Raw genomic sequence first — 15493 nt, forward strand, 5'->3', positions numbered from 1 at the left:
GTTATTACTTGCTCTCAGACAGCACCCAAGGTTCACTGGTCAATGGAAAAATGTGAACTGCAGTGTTAAAACCTTAACCTTAAGTCATGTAGCCACACATACTGAAAGTGTATTTTCTTTTTCTTCCCCCCCACCCCCAAGTAAGGCAGCACCCAGAAACCACCCTGTGCCTCAAAGACCACCCCTCTACTGCTCCTTTCCATTGTCCTAATGAGACAGCCCTCCACAGCAAACAAAGTGCAGAATTTTGCTCCTTTGCTTCAAACCTGCTCTTCTGGCTTGGCTGTCCAAGAGCAAGGTGAAGCCATAAAAGCTTTCTGCACACAAGCCATCACCTAGCCTTATGTCAAGGGCTGACTTCAATTAACTTGCAGTTAATTCTCTTTGATCTTCCAGAGAGGGAAAAAAATCCCTGACAACAACAAAAAAGAACTTGTAAAAATCTGTATGCTCACTGGGAAACCTGCATTTGCATTACAATGCAGTTTCCTTATGCTCATTTCAAATTTAAAGACTACTGGAAATTAACAAAGTCAATACAAACACAAAATAATCTCAAAATGCCCCTCACCTTCCCCTGCCTCACTGTGTGCATACAGACACATTACATTAACTCTCTCCTGCCCTTGCAGCTTGATGAAAAAATGAGGCAGGGAGGAAAAATGTTCCAACCCTTAACATCTAATTGCTGACTTTTAATTACCTTGCATTTTTTCCTAATTTCTCTAAACTTTGTAGGTTAAGGCCGCTGAGAGTTCCAACCAGCAAAACTGCTAAGAAAACTATGGGCATCATGCTTCTTGCTACCTCTTAGTGTTACGCAATCTAAACCCTCCAGAATTCAAATCTGCTTCCTCTTTTTAATTGAACGTAATTATACCTGCTTCCTGGCTAATATCTGCATAGTTTCCTTGCTACCTGTATCATTGATCAATGTATGATTTATGTAATGTTTTATGTTGAATTATGTATCTTATGAGTGCATCTCAGCAAAGATAGTCACGGCATTGACAGAAACAGCAGTGAGATTTTGACTGATGATTTACTTCATAGCTTTACCATGATCTGCATTTAATCCAATAAATGAACTTGGAGTTGTGTGTTTGTGCTATCCAGGATACTGACTTACCTGGATCTCTTAGAGCATCATGTAAGGTGCATGGATGGAGCACATTTCCATTCTTGCCATCCCACACCAACCACCACATCATCCCCATTGGCAGAGCTGACACACTTAGTGTCTTATTTCCGCTAGGCTTCAAACAGCCTGGAAAATGCTGTTATTCAGCATGTTATCCTAGGCATTTACTAAACATACCAAATAAAATTAAACTCTGTGATAAGCATTTTTTCTCTCAATAAGTCAAAGTATTTGAACTTCTCTTTTTAAGCATTCCCATTTTTGACCACAGCTTATTGCACTATTGCCTGCAGCCCCCCACCCCCTTCCTCAGACCTACTCAGGAGGCTTGTTTTCCTGCCATAACACATGAGAAATAAAAAGTCTGACTAGAGCTTATAGCCCAGAAAAGCAGCTTCCATAAATCCCTTTTGCCCATGTACAATAGTGAACGAGCACTGCTGCACTGGCAACAACAATTCCCTCCGTGTGCTTGGGACGGAAGCAGTTGAGCTTTCCTGTGGCCACAGGGAGTAGCATAAAGTTTTGTAGCCATTGTGGTACTCTAACACCACACGTCAGAGAACATTATCTAAGGCAACAAGATTTTAATTCAGGAAAAACATTTAGTGAAAACATTTACTCTCAACAAACTTCCACTTATAATTACAACTCATTCCACCTCCACAAAAGGTATTCTGTTTGGAAATACATCTCCACCCAACAAAGTATACCTGCATCTTCTTCCCTGCACAAAGTGTTGCTTCTAAAATCAGTGCCCTCTCTTGCTTGCCACCCTCAGCTCAGGGTTCAGCTGCCTGTCACCCAGGACCTACCTTGGTGCAGCCTCAGCTGTGTGCTACTGACTCAGCTTTACTAAGAAACTTCTTGTTTAGGTGTGAGAAAGCACAAAAGTGAGGGCCATGCAAAACAAGAAAAGTAAAAACACAAACTGATAAGCTGTTGTCAGGATGGAACAGTCAGCATAGCAAGGCTTCAAGAGGAGAAACACTTGCATTAGGAGGTATAAAACCTTAATTTAAAGAAAAAAAAAATCAAGAATTGGAAGTCCCCCTGCCACATTTGCTGGATTTCCCACTTGTCAGAATGGACCATTCTTGAGCTTGGAGGAGGTGACCCTTGAATATTAACCAGCTCTCCTGAACTCCTCTTCTCTGTAGGGCCATTTCCCAGGGGATTCTTTCAGGTAGATTTCTAAAGATCTCCTGAAATTCAGGGCTGTAGTCCTGCTTTTTGCCCTGCTCCTTCCTCTTAGGATCCCAAGCTCCATCATCTCATGGTCACCGACTTTCTCATGATCACTTTTGACTTTCACATCTCTGATGAGTTCTTCCTTGTTTCTCAGTATCAAGACCAGCAGAGCATCATTCCTTGTTGGCTCCTCAATCTCTAGTGACTTGAAGTTGTCATCAATGTACTCTAGAGATCCCCTAGATTGCTTGAGCCTTAACGTATTGTTCTTCCAGCGGATATCAGGGTGGTCGCCCGTAAGGCCCAGGCTTCTTTCAGTTGTCTGAAGAAGGCCTCATCTATTTCCTAATCAGGAAGTCTACAGCAGACACCTACTACAACAGTACCTGTGTTGGCCTCCCCTCTAATCTTGATCCATAAGCTCTCAACTGGCTCCAGATCTGTCCCAAGGCAGAGCCCCATGCAGTCCAGCTGCTCTCTCACACAAAGGGCAACTCGCTATCCCTGCCTTCCCAGCCTGTCCTTCCTGAAAAGCCTGTATCCCTCCTGAAATGCCTGTATCCCTCCACTGCAGCACTCCAGTTGTGTGACCTATCCCACCATATCTCCACAATACCAATGAGGTAATAGCCCTATAACCACACACAGACTGCTCCTCTTTGTGACCCATGTTGCCTGCATTAGTGTAGTGGCATATCAGAGAGGCACGCAAGCATGATGATTCCCTGTATAGGGTTGAGAAGTTTTCCCTTAAGGGTCTTCTGCAGGCACTTCATTCTTTACGTGGCTATGCTTGAAGTGATTCCACTTTAGCTGTTTCATTGATTGCCATGTTCCTCCTGTTCCCATCACTCCAGGCCCTTACTGTGTCTACTGCATTCACAATTTCTTTTTTTGTCACTCACTTCCTCATCCATTTCTAGCTCAAAGGTCTGCTTAGCAGGTTGTCCAGCCTGTTGACAAAGATACTTTTCCCTGTTCAGTCAAGTGGAACCCTTCTCTTCCAAGCAGCAGGTGACCCTCAGAGAGGTCCCATGGCCATAGAAACTGAATTCCTGCTGCCGACAACAGCAGTTCAATGAACTGTTAAGCCACAAGATCTGTCAAGTTCTCCTCAGGCCCATCCACCTCACCAGCAGGATTGAGGAGAGCATCACCTGGGCCCCCATGCCCTTGACCACTTCCCTCAGAGCTCTGTAGTGATGTTTCATACTCTCCAGGTCACTATTTGCAGTATCATTGGTGCCCACATAGAAGAGTAGTAGGGGAAGAGAGAGATGAGCCTCAGTAACCTCTCTACAACATCCCAAATGTGTGCCCACAGCAAGCGGCAAACCTACCAAGATGACAAATGAGCTCAACAGATGTGGTCTCCATCCCTTGCAGTCACTTGTCACTTGCCTTTGAGACCTGGAAGGTGCATATGACTGTGCTGGAAGTTAAGAAAAGTCACAAATCTGTTAGTTTCCATGGTTTCATAATTATTTTCCCCAGTTGGATTGGATGCCACACTTGGATGAAGCAAGGAAGAGAATTTGAATTTCCACTGCAATGTGCTAACCATGCTTGCTGTTGTTATTACAGAAGGCCTGGGGCCTCCTGGAGGTGACAGGCTGGCCAGCAATGGGCTTAGATAGGGGGAGGGAAGACAAGACAGAGCTGGGGCAGAGCAGCTCCTACACCATGAACAGATCACAATGTTCCAATGCTCCTCTCAGCAAGGACTCTCCCAAGCACTGTCCTTTCTCTGCTGTCTGCCACATGGCTTCATACTTTTGAAAGACAGTTGAATTTTATTCTTCCATACTGGGCAAAATGCTATTTAATCACCTTTCTAAAGTACTCCAAGACAGCCAAGTAATAGGTGTAACATGACTGCATTTCCAAATTACTGCTTTCAAGAAGCCCTTGGTTTGTTCTGTATCATCAAAGTTTGTAACTTCAGGTCCATGAACTTCTTGAAAGGGCCCAGGACTTTGAAAACTAAAGAAAGAAGTATCTACAGGAAAATTCTGAGATAAGCCTGAATACAAACACATTGTGAGCATAGACTGCTTGTCACTTAATGATTCCATGCCTGTCGAAACACAGTAGATTAAAATGCTTTCAGTTTATCCTACAATGAAAGATGGGGCTTTTGTCTCCCAGTGCAAATCTCAGCATCACAAAATAATCCCTGGCACCTCTGTGGTAGACTGACCTCATCACAAGCAGAAATGGCAGGCACAGCACAATAATAATAAACTACTGTGCATGTGTATTGTTAGTGTTCAAGACAAGGACACAGAAAAAAAAAGCCCTGTTTTAGAACTGAAATGCAAATGCATCTGTAGTTTTTAAGGTTTTATTTTGCCATTAGTGACAGGCACAAGAAAATCCCTTTTAAAATGTTATTTATAGTCCAATCCTTTAGAGTTCTATTGCAACAGATGTGCTACTTGGTCTCATTTTCTTCCTAGGGAACACAGCTGAATGGGATTTCCTGCAAAGTAAAAATCTGTAATTGGACTTAGTTTAGCACTGATTTTAAATTTTGCTGCTTTTTACTAGATGTGACTGAGAGAGAACTGATCTTTAATGAATACCCAAATGGCCTACTCAGAGTGGACCACTTGCAAAGTACGGGTATGAGAGTACGACAATCAAGGGAGCAGAAAGATACAATTTTGCATCCAGGATGAAATACAGCTTCAAAAAAGGCCATCCGACTTTACCAGTATGCCAGAGGAATATGACTGGTTTTATCAAAAGACTTTTTATGACCATTTGTCAGAGGTCAATCTACCTGAGGTCAACAGGTCAGGCACTGTGGTGCTATGGAACCTTGTTTCTACCATTCTGGTTGCAGCAAGTCACTGTTTACTCTCACTATTTCCATCTGGCACAGCAAAACCAAGAGCACCTCTTCTTTAGCAAATTTGCTCCCCTTTGAAACTCCACTCTCTTACTAAACAGGATCTTGCAGCATCTGGAATATACCACAGAGAGTGTCTACACAGTTTGAGGTACCCTTTCTTCATTTTCCTGTCTTTTTGGCCAATCTCTGTAGCTTGTAGTAGAACTGTTTATTTCTTTTTCTTCACCTGTTCATTTAGCTAAGAAATAGACAACAGCAGTTTCAGATACATAGCAGAAACATTTCTTAAGCAAATAACTAAAGATAATAGTGTCTAATACATTCCTGAAGATGGATAATTCAGGCAAAAAAACTGCACACACTTAAAAACAAAACGTGTGAAAAAAGAGAGGCACATAGAGTCTTGAAACTCTGTATGGCATACATACCAGTCAGATTCAAATGGAATATAAATTCCAAAGTGTAATTATAGTCCAAAATACGGACTTGTACACCTTATACCTATAGGTATAGGTTGACTGCACACTGGTAGCTGGTTTACTCTGCATGTGTCATACTAGTGGGCAGAGACCATTCCTATCTAACTAAATTAATGACCACAAAAGAAATTTATCAGTGCAGTTTAATCTAAGTCACACAGATAATGGGACCCAGCTGGATTGCTAATTATACTATTTAAAGTAAAACCTTTGCATACACATAACTGTTTTGTATTACACTTTTGCTGATATTCAATTTTACATATCCTGCAGTTTTTGCTTTCTACTCTAATTCAACAAACAGCTTCAGTAAAAAAAAAAAATCATTACAAGCAGAGCTTCCAAGCAGTTTTGCAGGTTTTGGAGGATGATCCAATCTTCCTCAATCCATCACACAGGAATAATAAGCTCGGTACAGTGTAGGGCCTGTAGGTACCTAAAGAACCTTCACCTCCACTGCTAGGAGCAGTAGTCTCTTAAAACAGCATCCATCAGTTCAAATGAGTGCAGTATTCACTCTTATTTCATCACGTGTTTTAGGTGACTGTGTAAATACCTTCTGAGCTTCCCCTGTCATCTGCTTTCTGAAAAAGAAGAGCAAAAATGTAAAATATTGCAAAATAAGGGCTTTATGTGACCTGAGTGCCACAGGTATTTAAACGTTCCCCTCTGTCTCAGATTTGACCACAGGATTAATGAGACTACCAGCCTATTTTGATACTACCTTTTAGCCATATCTTTGAGATGAGTTTATATTCATTTGCCCAGTTTGTAGAATAACAAGAAAAAGAAGCTGTAAAAGTATTTCAACATGTCCCTTGCCAACACAGGGTGGTTGAATTCTTTTCTGCAATTCCTATATTTTTCCAGACCAAACGCCAAGGTTGTGGGGGACACCTGTGAGAGAAAGGCATACTGGCCTTCGCGTTTCAGGACGTACACCTACTAACAGTGGCCTTGAATTGAGGAGGTCTCTCTCTCTCTAAGTTCTGAAAGCAGGTGATAGAGGAGAAAGAGGAATAAATGAGGGAACATGCACACTAATACAAGAAGAGGATGTGGAGAAGAAAAGGGAGGTGCAAACATTTCTACATTTCCAAAAGTATTCATTGCCTCACAGATTGCCACAGATCCTAACTGAAGACAGATCTTAACTCCTCTCTCCTTCAGGATTTCAGGTAGTGTAAATATTCATATCAAAATAACTAGCTTTACTTTGGAAGTCTTAAAAATTCACATTAAATTCTTTGGAACTGAGCAGTTAAATGATGGTGTAGAAGTCACACAGGGAAAGGGCATGCTTATTTTGTAGTACAAAGTGTAGCCCTTAGGAAAACCCTGTACCAAAGCACAGGGTCAGACTGCAAGCCCAGGTTAGGCAAAACCGACACAGCCTGGGAGGGCAGAAAGTTTCCTTGCCTGTTGGGAGGGTACCTAAATCAGCAGGATACCAGCTGATTTAGGATAAAAAGACTGAGAACAGGCTGCAGGAGAGAATGTCTTCCTCCTGATCCTGGAACTGAATGCACAAGACAGCATGAATCTGTAGCGCAGTGTTTTGGATGCTCAGCATGGGGTGTATTGGTACAAGCCTCTGCTTTACTAATATCAAATAACTACTGAATCAGGCATCCAGACTTTTCCTTTCCCAGATGACCAAAGCGGCCAGTAGACCAGTGAACCTCACAGAAACACACGCATGTTCTCTCTCTCAAGCCTACAAAATGCTCGATTGCCCCATGCAGATTCGGTTCAGGTACTCTCTGGGAGTGGGAGATGGAGATGTCGGTCTGAAATTCTTCAGGCAAAATGTTCAGCTCAGCCCCATTCCCTAGATGCGCTCTGGGAATATCAGCATCTCCAGGCACAGCAGTAAGGAATGCCTGATCTGAAGGTCCTAAAAATTCTTAGGTATGAGCTAGGCTGCATTCACCTCTGAAACACTCCTGAGAATGCTTCAAAGCACTTGTGGAGCCCTGGGAAGCTTTAAAATCAAACCTTGAGGATCCCAGTGGCTCCGGGCATCTCTAACACTGCATGGCACCTGGCTTTGAAGACTGTAGTCTTTGATTTAAGCATGTAAATTGTGGGTGAAGACAGATTTAAATGCCGAGTTGCTTTTGCTGATCTAATGCTTAACCTTTCACCTGATGCCATCTTACAGTGACCTTAGCACCTGTTTTAGTAAATTTCTGAATCTATCCTAATATTTGTCAACAGTATTAGATTAATCTAAAACATGCTAGTAGGAAGCACAGGTTTGTTTGTTCTGCAGATAGAAAATCAGTTTAATCCCGGGGTTGAGTATTTTTCGTCTGCTTTGGTTTTGTCCTGTAAAAACATACTGAGAAAAAGAAGCAGAACAAAATTGGAAAATCTACAGGTTCTGATAAGACAGCAAGAAACCGGGGAAAAACTGTTGTTTTTCAAAACAGGAACTATTTGGAGTTGTGTATAAGATACAAGAGTTTACTTTAAAAATAGTAATTAACAAATTCAGCTACAGCTCACAAGCGTGGGTTTACCTACACCAAGAACATATAAAAATCTACACATCTCTAGTAACCTTCAAGATACCATGTAGTGAATTGCATGAATTCACCATGCTTTTTCAGCAGAAAACAATAGCACAGGAAGTTTAAAGAAAGAAAAAAATCTCAAAGCAGCACAGTGATAAATGATCCTCTTTCACTCCCTCAGAATCAAAGAATGAAGCTTAAGCAAACAGGTTTTTGAAAAAAACCTTGGTCTGTGAAAACATTTCTAGCTAAAATGCTCACCTGACGAAGAATAAATAAAAAAGCTGAGGACACTGAGGAGTGATAGGGAAGGAAGAAATAATACAGGTGTTAAAAAGAGCCTCACTAGCTGATCGTACTTGGTCTCTGTGCAGTATTTTACCCATTGGAGAGGCACCCTCACACTGTATATAAGAGGGAGCAGGTTTTGTTTGCCTCACTAGCAGCTTTGTATTTTTAAAAAGAAGTGAAGCAGCAGTCATCACCTCTCTCTCACACTTATTTCTCTCAGGCTGTCTCAATGGAGTCTCTCTCAGCATCAACCAACAGCTTCACTCTGGACCTTTACCAAAAGCTGAATGAAACTTCCAAAGGCCAAAACATTTTCTTTTCTCCTTGGAGTATCGCAACCACTCTTGCCATGGTCTACCTGGGTGCAAAAGGTGACACTGCAAGCCAGATGGCTAAGGTAAGCTCTGAAATTAGCAGTGTATCACCTTGCAGGTGGTTCCCACATAAATTGCATTATTGTTCTGCCTACGGGGAACAGAAAGGCACAACATGGGAGAACAGTGACCTGCCATAATATTGACTACAGGAAATAACCCCACTCGTGCTGCTGGCAGTCCTATAGGTTCTTCCACTACGTTTCCAAGATCTCCCTGTTCTGCACTGGTAGTTTTGCTCACACTCACAGTTCCCAGAGCATTGCATTGGTCTGCCAGAGGGAAGTTACTGACATTAGAGACTAGTGCTGGTCTTGCTGGGAACTCTGCCTTATATTTTAATTGCCTTTTGAACAGAATAATTCAACAAATGTAGTGCTCAAATAGTAATAAAGAGACAACAAAAATAATAGGGAGCTAAGAGGATCTAGAAAAAGGATTGCTAGAGATGAAACCAAAGCTGTTTCTGGAAGCAGTGTATCTCCTTTCTCATACTGCGTACCAAAGTTAGTACAGTCTCCTCAACATACATTTGGCTGCACAGAAGCAGTAAAAATACCTTTGATTGTAACATTGTTAGTCCACAAATAAGGTAATACTCCCATGAATACAGGATATTATGAAATGGAGACATACTAGTACTGAAATATGATCTCACTTATGCCTGCTTTAGCAGAACTTTTTGGTCTTGTACTCTTTTAGGTTATATGCATTTACTTAAGGTTATATGCATTTACTTAAACTCATTAAATGTACAATTATACTGTTCTGTCACGGTAGTAAGACTCTGAAGTGCACTATGCTTTGTTGTGCTTGGTTGTGATCTGAAAACACATTCCACGTACCCAAGCATGAACCGACCACTTATATAAATAAACTCATATTTGAGCCATAATTTTGATCTATTATTAAACAGCAAATGTGACTAAAATCTATAAAATAATGATATAGTTAAGAGACTAAATCAAGAGTAAGGTCTTGTCCCCAGTAACTTTTAATAGACTAACTGTCATTGGGCATGACAGGTGAATTACCATAGAAAACTAATATAACTCTTGGGCACATCTATCTTCAGAAAACAAGCTGTCTTAATGAACATTTATCAACATCACAGGTTCTTCATTTTAACCAGACTGCAGTTGACGAAGGTTCATCTGAGACAACAAGGCCTTCTCCAGGGAGACCAAAGGAAAGAAAGACGGTACTTATTACAACAAAAGACTCAGAGAAAAAAAAAATTCTGAGAAAGATATAGTTATCACAACTACTGCTTTAGCCTTCTAACATTTGCTTGTCTTCAGTCTGTATCTACTGTCTCACTTCCGTAAGAACTACGTAAAGAGAAAAAGCAATCAAGCAGATAATGTCACCATAAAACTCATTAATTCAGGCCTTCAAAAGCAGAACTGAGACACTTAACAGCATTTTGATTGGCCCTAACACTGTGTTACCTGTTAGCTGGTCTATGGCAATTTCAACAAATCAATTGTCCCAATGTGCTTAGGATAGTTCTATCGCTTATCAGCTTCAGGGTTTTTTTTCCCTGTAGTGAAAACAACTACTGCATTCACACCTGACTTCAGCCCTACCCATTAAACTCCCTTCCACCTTTTTCATGCATGGACACATCAGGCAAACAGAATTCCCCTCTAAGCTAGAGCATGCTGAGTCAGCCCTGTTCATCAGCTCCCTGGAGACTTGCCACCAGGAGGAACTGCCCAGATCTTTTTTGTCAAATGAACTCCCTACGCACTGAAAGGCTTGTAAACTCAAACAAGCCATGTTTATTTAGCATGGTAATGAAAAGAAAGCTCAAAGAAACTAGATTAGACAACCTGGAAATAAAAGGGGAGAGAGGGAGAGGTTATATCATTCTCTCCCTAGGTGGTGGAGGGTGAATCTTGAAGATGAATCATTACATCCACATTCATTTTAGCAACTCGCTGACTTTCTGAGTTGTCTGCCTCATCTGGTCCTTCAGACATTTCTCTCTATTATCTCTTCAATCTGTTCCCATCCCTTTGCAAAACCCAACCTCTCCTGTGTCACCGAATTTTTTCCCAGGTGTCCCTCCTCGCAGCCCACCTAAGCATGAGTGAGAAAAGCCCAGAGCAAGGAATGCCACTTGACCAACCTCATGACAAGTCACGACGAGTCAGTGGCACAGACTCTCAGTGTCTCATGTGCAGGGCATGGTATACACCATGGAGGAGGAGAATGCACCCAAGCATCTCATAGCAGCTTATTCCTCTGTCAGAGAAGTGACAGCTGGCCACAGCTGGCAAGCAAGCTCATGCTCCCTAAAACTGACACTTACATCCAAGACAAGCTCTATCCAAAATCCAAACAGCAACAGCAAAATTAATGCGAAACAGAGTAAATATGAATAGCTGGTAAGTCCATGCCCTGACATTAGTGTCTGTCAGAACAGAGCTCCTCCTCAAAAGCTGCCAGGCTGCACTGATGGGTCCTTGTGAAACTGAAATTGGGCCTGACCATGACTGAAATGAGGAGATTCAACTTTCTGGGTGTACCATCAGCCGATGTCTCCAAAGGCCTACACAGCACTGCAGAAACCAATCCATTGCCCTACAGACAGAAAACAATTTGTCCAGTCATACATAATGCTGCAGACATACAACATACTCAAAAAAGAGCTCCATCCTCTGAAAATCCTTTCTAATTAAAATAACCTGGACATTTTAAATAACCACAGCAGGTACAACACTTCAGAGAGAAAAAAAAATCATATTAGTTGGTGTCTCTTTCCAAGGATCCTGAGCACAAGCAAGCCCAGAATATCCACTTTGGCTTCAAAGAGCTCCTGTCTGCCATCAACAAACCCAGAAGCACCTACTTGCTGAAGAGTGCCAACCGACTGTATGAGGAAAAGACCTACCCATTGCTGCCCGTGAGTTGAACATCTTGACTTGAGCATATTTTGACATTAGGAGGGATTATCAAAAGAGATGCTAAAAATTTCCCGAATGATAGCATTGTGGTTTCAGTGAGAACATGAGTACAGCCATATGGGGGTAGTCTTGGACAGACAAGAGGTCCATCTGTCTCCAACAGATTAGGAAGTGCAAGAGAACAAGGCTTGCTGGGTAGTAATGCTTCTCCACCGTCTGCTGTGGTCACCAAGCAATCTGCAGCTGCTTGAATAAGAGGGCATGTCTACTTCATAGACATGGCTGAGCTGTTCTCTCATGAATTTGCAGACTTGTCTTTTGAACATACTGCAGCCCTCAGCACCAGGAGTTCCACAGCTGAACTATACACTGTAGGAAGCACTTGTGGTTTTTGAGCCTGACACCCATTGGCAGCATTATTCGTTCGTTTTTTCCTCTAAGGGACACTTCTCCGTACCTCTGGTCATCTTCATCCCTTCTTTCTGCATCTTTTATAATAACTCTAGCATTTCTGAGACTGGAGAGGCCAGAGCAGCACAGAGAAATCGGACAATGGGGACATGATAGCTTTATACAGTGCCATACTAATATTCTCTCTTTTGTTCCCTAATCCTTTCTTTGTAACACTTAAAACTGTATTCACCCTTCTGGCTGATATTGGGAAGACTTTTTTCATGCAGCTGTCCATTATAACTTCAACACCTCATTCCTGAACAGTGATAATCTCTCTCTGTAGCACACATTTCACTGGATCATTTATAAATGTTTTAATATATATTTTTAATGTAAATATTTAGATCTGTATTTTATAGAATAAATATTCTAGCACAAATCCTAGCACATATCCCTGTGGCAGTCTGGTAGTAATAACCCTTCACTGTGCACACTATTTCCTCCTACTCTTGGTTTCCAGTAGTTTAAACAAACAAGACCTATCACTGCAGTCCCATGGATGTTCAGTCTTTGGTGAGAGGTGTTACAAAATGCCTTTTGGTAATTCACATAGACTGTAATGGCTCAACCTTCTTACTCACATGCTTCCTGATACCTTCCAAAAATTCCAACAGATTTGTGATTAAGGACTTCCTATTACAAAATGCTGTTGACACTCCTCCAATATGCCATGTTTACCCATATGCCCGCTAAAACTATTCTATTCATTTGCCCCAAACACTCATGAGTTTGTAACTACCAGTATCTTTGAAATCTTAAAAAAATCCTAACGTATTAATCACCTTACAATTTATTGGAAGGTGGTTTTAAATGAGATTACTACTCTTTGATCTTGGAGTTTATTTTAATCTCCTGAGTAATTAGTAATTTGTCCTTCTGAATGCTTATTGCTCATTTTCTCCATATCGTGCCTCTGCTTTACAGAGAATCTAGAGAATTTCCTACTGGGAATCTCCATGAACTGATTCACCAGACAGCAATGCAAATTTTAATTCTGCTTTTCTACCATGACTTCATTCTACCAGAACATTCCCTTTATACCTGATCTACTACTGTCCTCCCAAACTCTTGGCAGGTTCTGTGCATCTGAAGGAAATCTAAAAACCTAAAAACCTTGTTTCAATTTTATGTGAGACTACTTTTCCCTCTTATACTGAACTCTACATCATAAAGCAGGAAAAAAAGTATTTAAATTATATAAAAACGTAATTCTGAGAAATTAAAAAAAAGTGAAGAATGTTTCATGGGATATTTCAAAATTACAAATTTCCACTTTGGATTTCAAACACAAAAATTTGAAGTATCAGTTTCCTTGAGACTGAAGTTTGATCAGTCCTTACTTAATATTTAGCACAGGATGTATCAGACCTTATTTTACGGGTTATCTTATTTTGAACAAATTACATTTTCTTCAATTATGTATTAGCAGATTGTATTCTGTTCAAGTGATTATTTCCAGTATTTTACAACTGAAATATAACTAAATAAGCATACATGTTCCAATTCTATCTTTCAGGAATTCTTACAGCTCATTACAAGCTATTATAATGCAAAGCCACAAGCTGTAAACTTTAAGACAGCTGCAGAACAAGCCAGAGCACTGATCAATTCATGGGTTGAAAATAAAACTGAGAGTAAGTACTACTCTGATGGCTTTTTTCTTGTGTTGCTTTCAAATCATTTGTATTTCCACACTTATTGCTCTTGCAGCCAAGGATCCATAAAAGATGGAAACTTACAGGAGGTGACGAGCAAAGTGCAGTTAAATGGTATGAAGAATGCCTCTCTCCAAACCCAACTGCTGCTCCTTACAAGGGCCCTCCCTTGATTCTTCATGCTGTGGCCTCTTCTGAATTATTTCTGCTCAGAGGGAGGCACAGATAGATACTGAGTGGCTCCACTCTGGACAGTGAGGGGCTTAATTCTGCATTCTTCAGCTGCTTGGAATCAACTTCACAGAACATCTGAGCTATTCCACTTCACCCACTTTCCAATGCAATTTACTACCAAAATTGCAATAAATATATTTTAAAAAACTGAGATACTTTAAAAACCCCACATTTTTACCATATGTTAATAACGAAAAATGTACAGTAAAAAACCTCCCAAATGCAAACATTTTTGGCAGGTAGGTAGACAGAGAGAAAGCACAATTAAAATTGGTGAGTTACACAGCCACACTGGAATAACAGTCCTGTTTGTCTGATTCTGAAGGGAAAATCCAGGATCTGCTGCCTGCAGGATCTCTCAATTCTCGCACTGTGTTGGTCTTAGTAAATGCCATTTATTTCAAAGGAAACTGGGAAAAGAAATTTCTGGAGAAAAATACTTCTGAGATGCCCTTCAGATTGAGCAAGGTAAATTCCTTTTCTATATGCCTATTGTCACACATTAATATGTCTATTGCTGAAGAGAAAGAAACCTCTAAATATTTCCTTTGCATGTCATATGCCACTCCAGCACTACTCATAATTGGGCACATGGCATGAACTCAGCGAGAATGGCAATTGTGAAAATACGTCAGCATTATCTGATTTACACATATCCAAGGGAACAGGATATTCATGTTAATTAATAACACTTGGAAACACCATGGTTAAGTAGCTTAAGGACAAGAGGAAATTTCTGTAAGGACCAACGTCCCGTTTTCAAAAGCGGCTGAGTTGCTTTTGAGAGCAGTGCTTGGATACCTATGCCTCTTTTCTGCCTTTGAGACACAGTCTATACTCTGAGCTCAAGGAAACTGAACCAGCTGTTCTTTCCTCACACACTCTGGGAGTTGCATAAAACCTCAGGGAATTTTCGTGGGTATTCATCATTTCAGCCAAGTGCGAGGATTATGTACTCAGTGTTCACTGAGGGCACGTTATTGAGCTCACCGTATTTGAACAACCATGTGCTGACAATTCACAGTAGCTGACTGCACGCATGGTTTTGGTCTGTGTCAAAGGCAAACAAAATTATTTGTCAATGGAAGCATGTATCTTGTTTGACATAGACTACGAGCGCAAACATGTTTTGTACGCCAGGCAATTTGAAGTGATTGCATCGATGATATGACTGTGTATCCGAAACCTACTACGCTACATGTGTGGTTTTCGGATTCGTCATGGTACATGGTTGTGATGGGTTGAACTTGACTGGTGGCCAAGTGCCGCCAAGCTGCTCTATCACTCCCCCTTCTCAACAGGACAGGGGGAGAAAAACAGGACAGAAAATTCATAGGTTGAGATAAGGACAGGGAGATCAGCAGGGCAAACTTTGACCTCTTCAAGC

At 41.1% G+C, this 15493-nt stretch overlaps 1 protein-coding gene across 1 annotated transcript; it reads left to right on the forward strand.

The window, feature by feature from the left end:
* Positions 1-8707: 8707 nt before the first annotated feature.
* LOC104541390 (heterochromatin-associated protein MENT-like) lies at positions 8708-14574 on the forward strand (the record flags this gene model as incomplete). The annotated part of the gene is made up of 5 exons (XM_010185443.1): positions 8708-8875; positions 9967-10053; positions 11626-11763; positions 13734-13851; positions 14432-14574. Coding segments are annotated over exons 1-5 (654 nt in total), but the record flags the coding sequence as incomplete, so codon positions are not given.
* Positions 14575-15493: the final 919 nt, after the last annotated feature.

Source organism: Mesitornis unicolor, unplaced genomic scaffold (genome assembly GCF_000695765.1).
Source record: "Mesitornis unicolor isolate BGI_N332 unplaced genomic scaffold, ASM69576v1 scaffold7305, whole genome shotgun sequence".
NCBI classification, from domain to species: Eukaryota; Metazoa; Chordata; class Aves; order Mesitornithiformes; family Mesitornithidae; genus Mesitornis; species Mesitornis unicolor.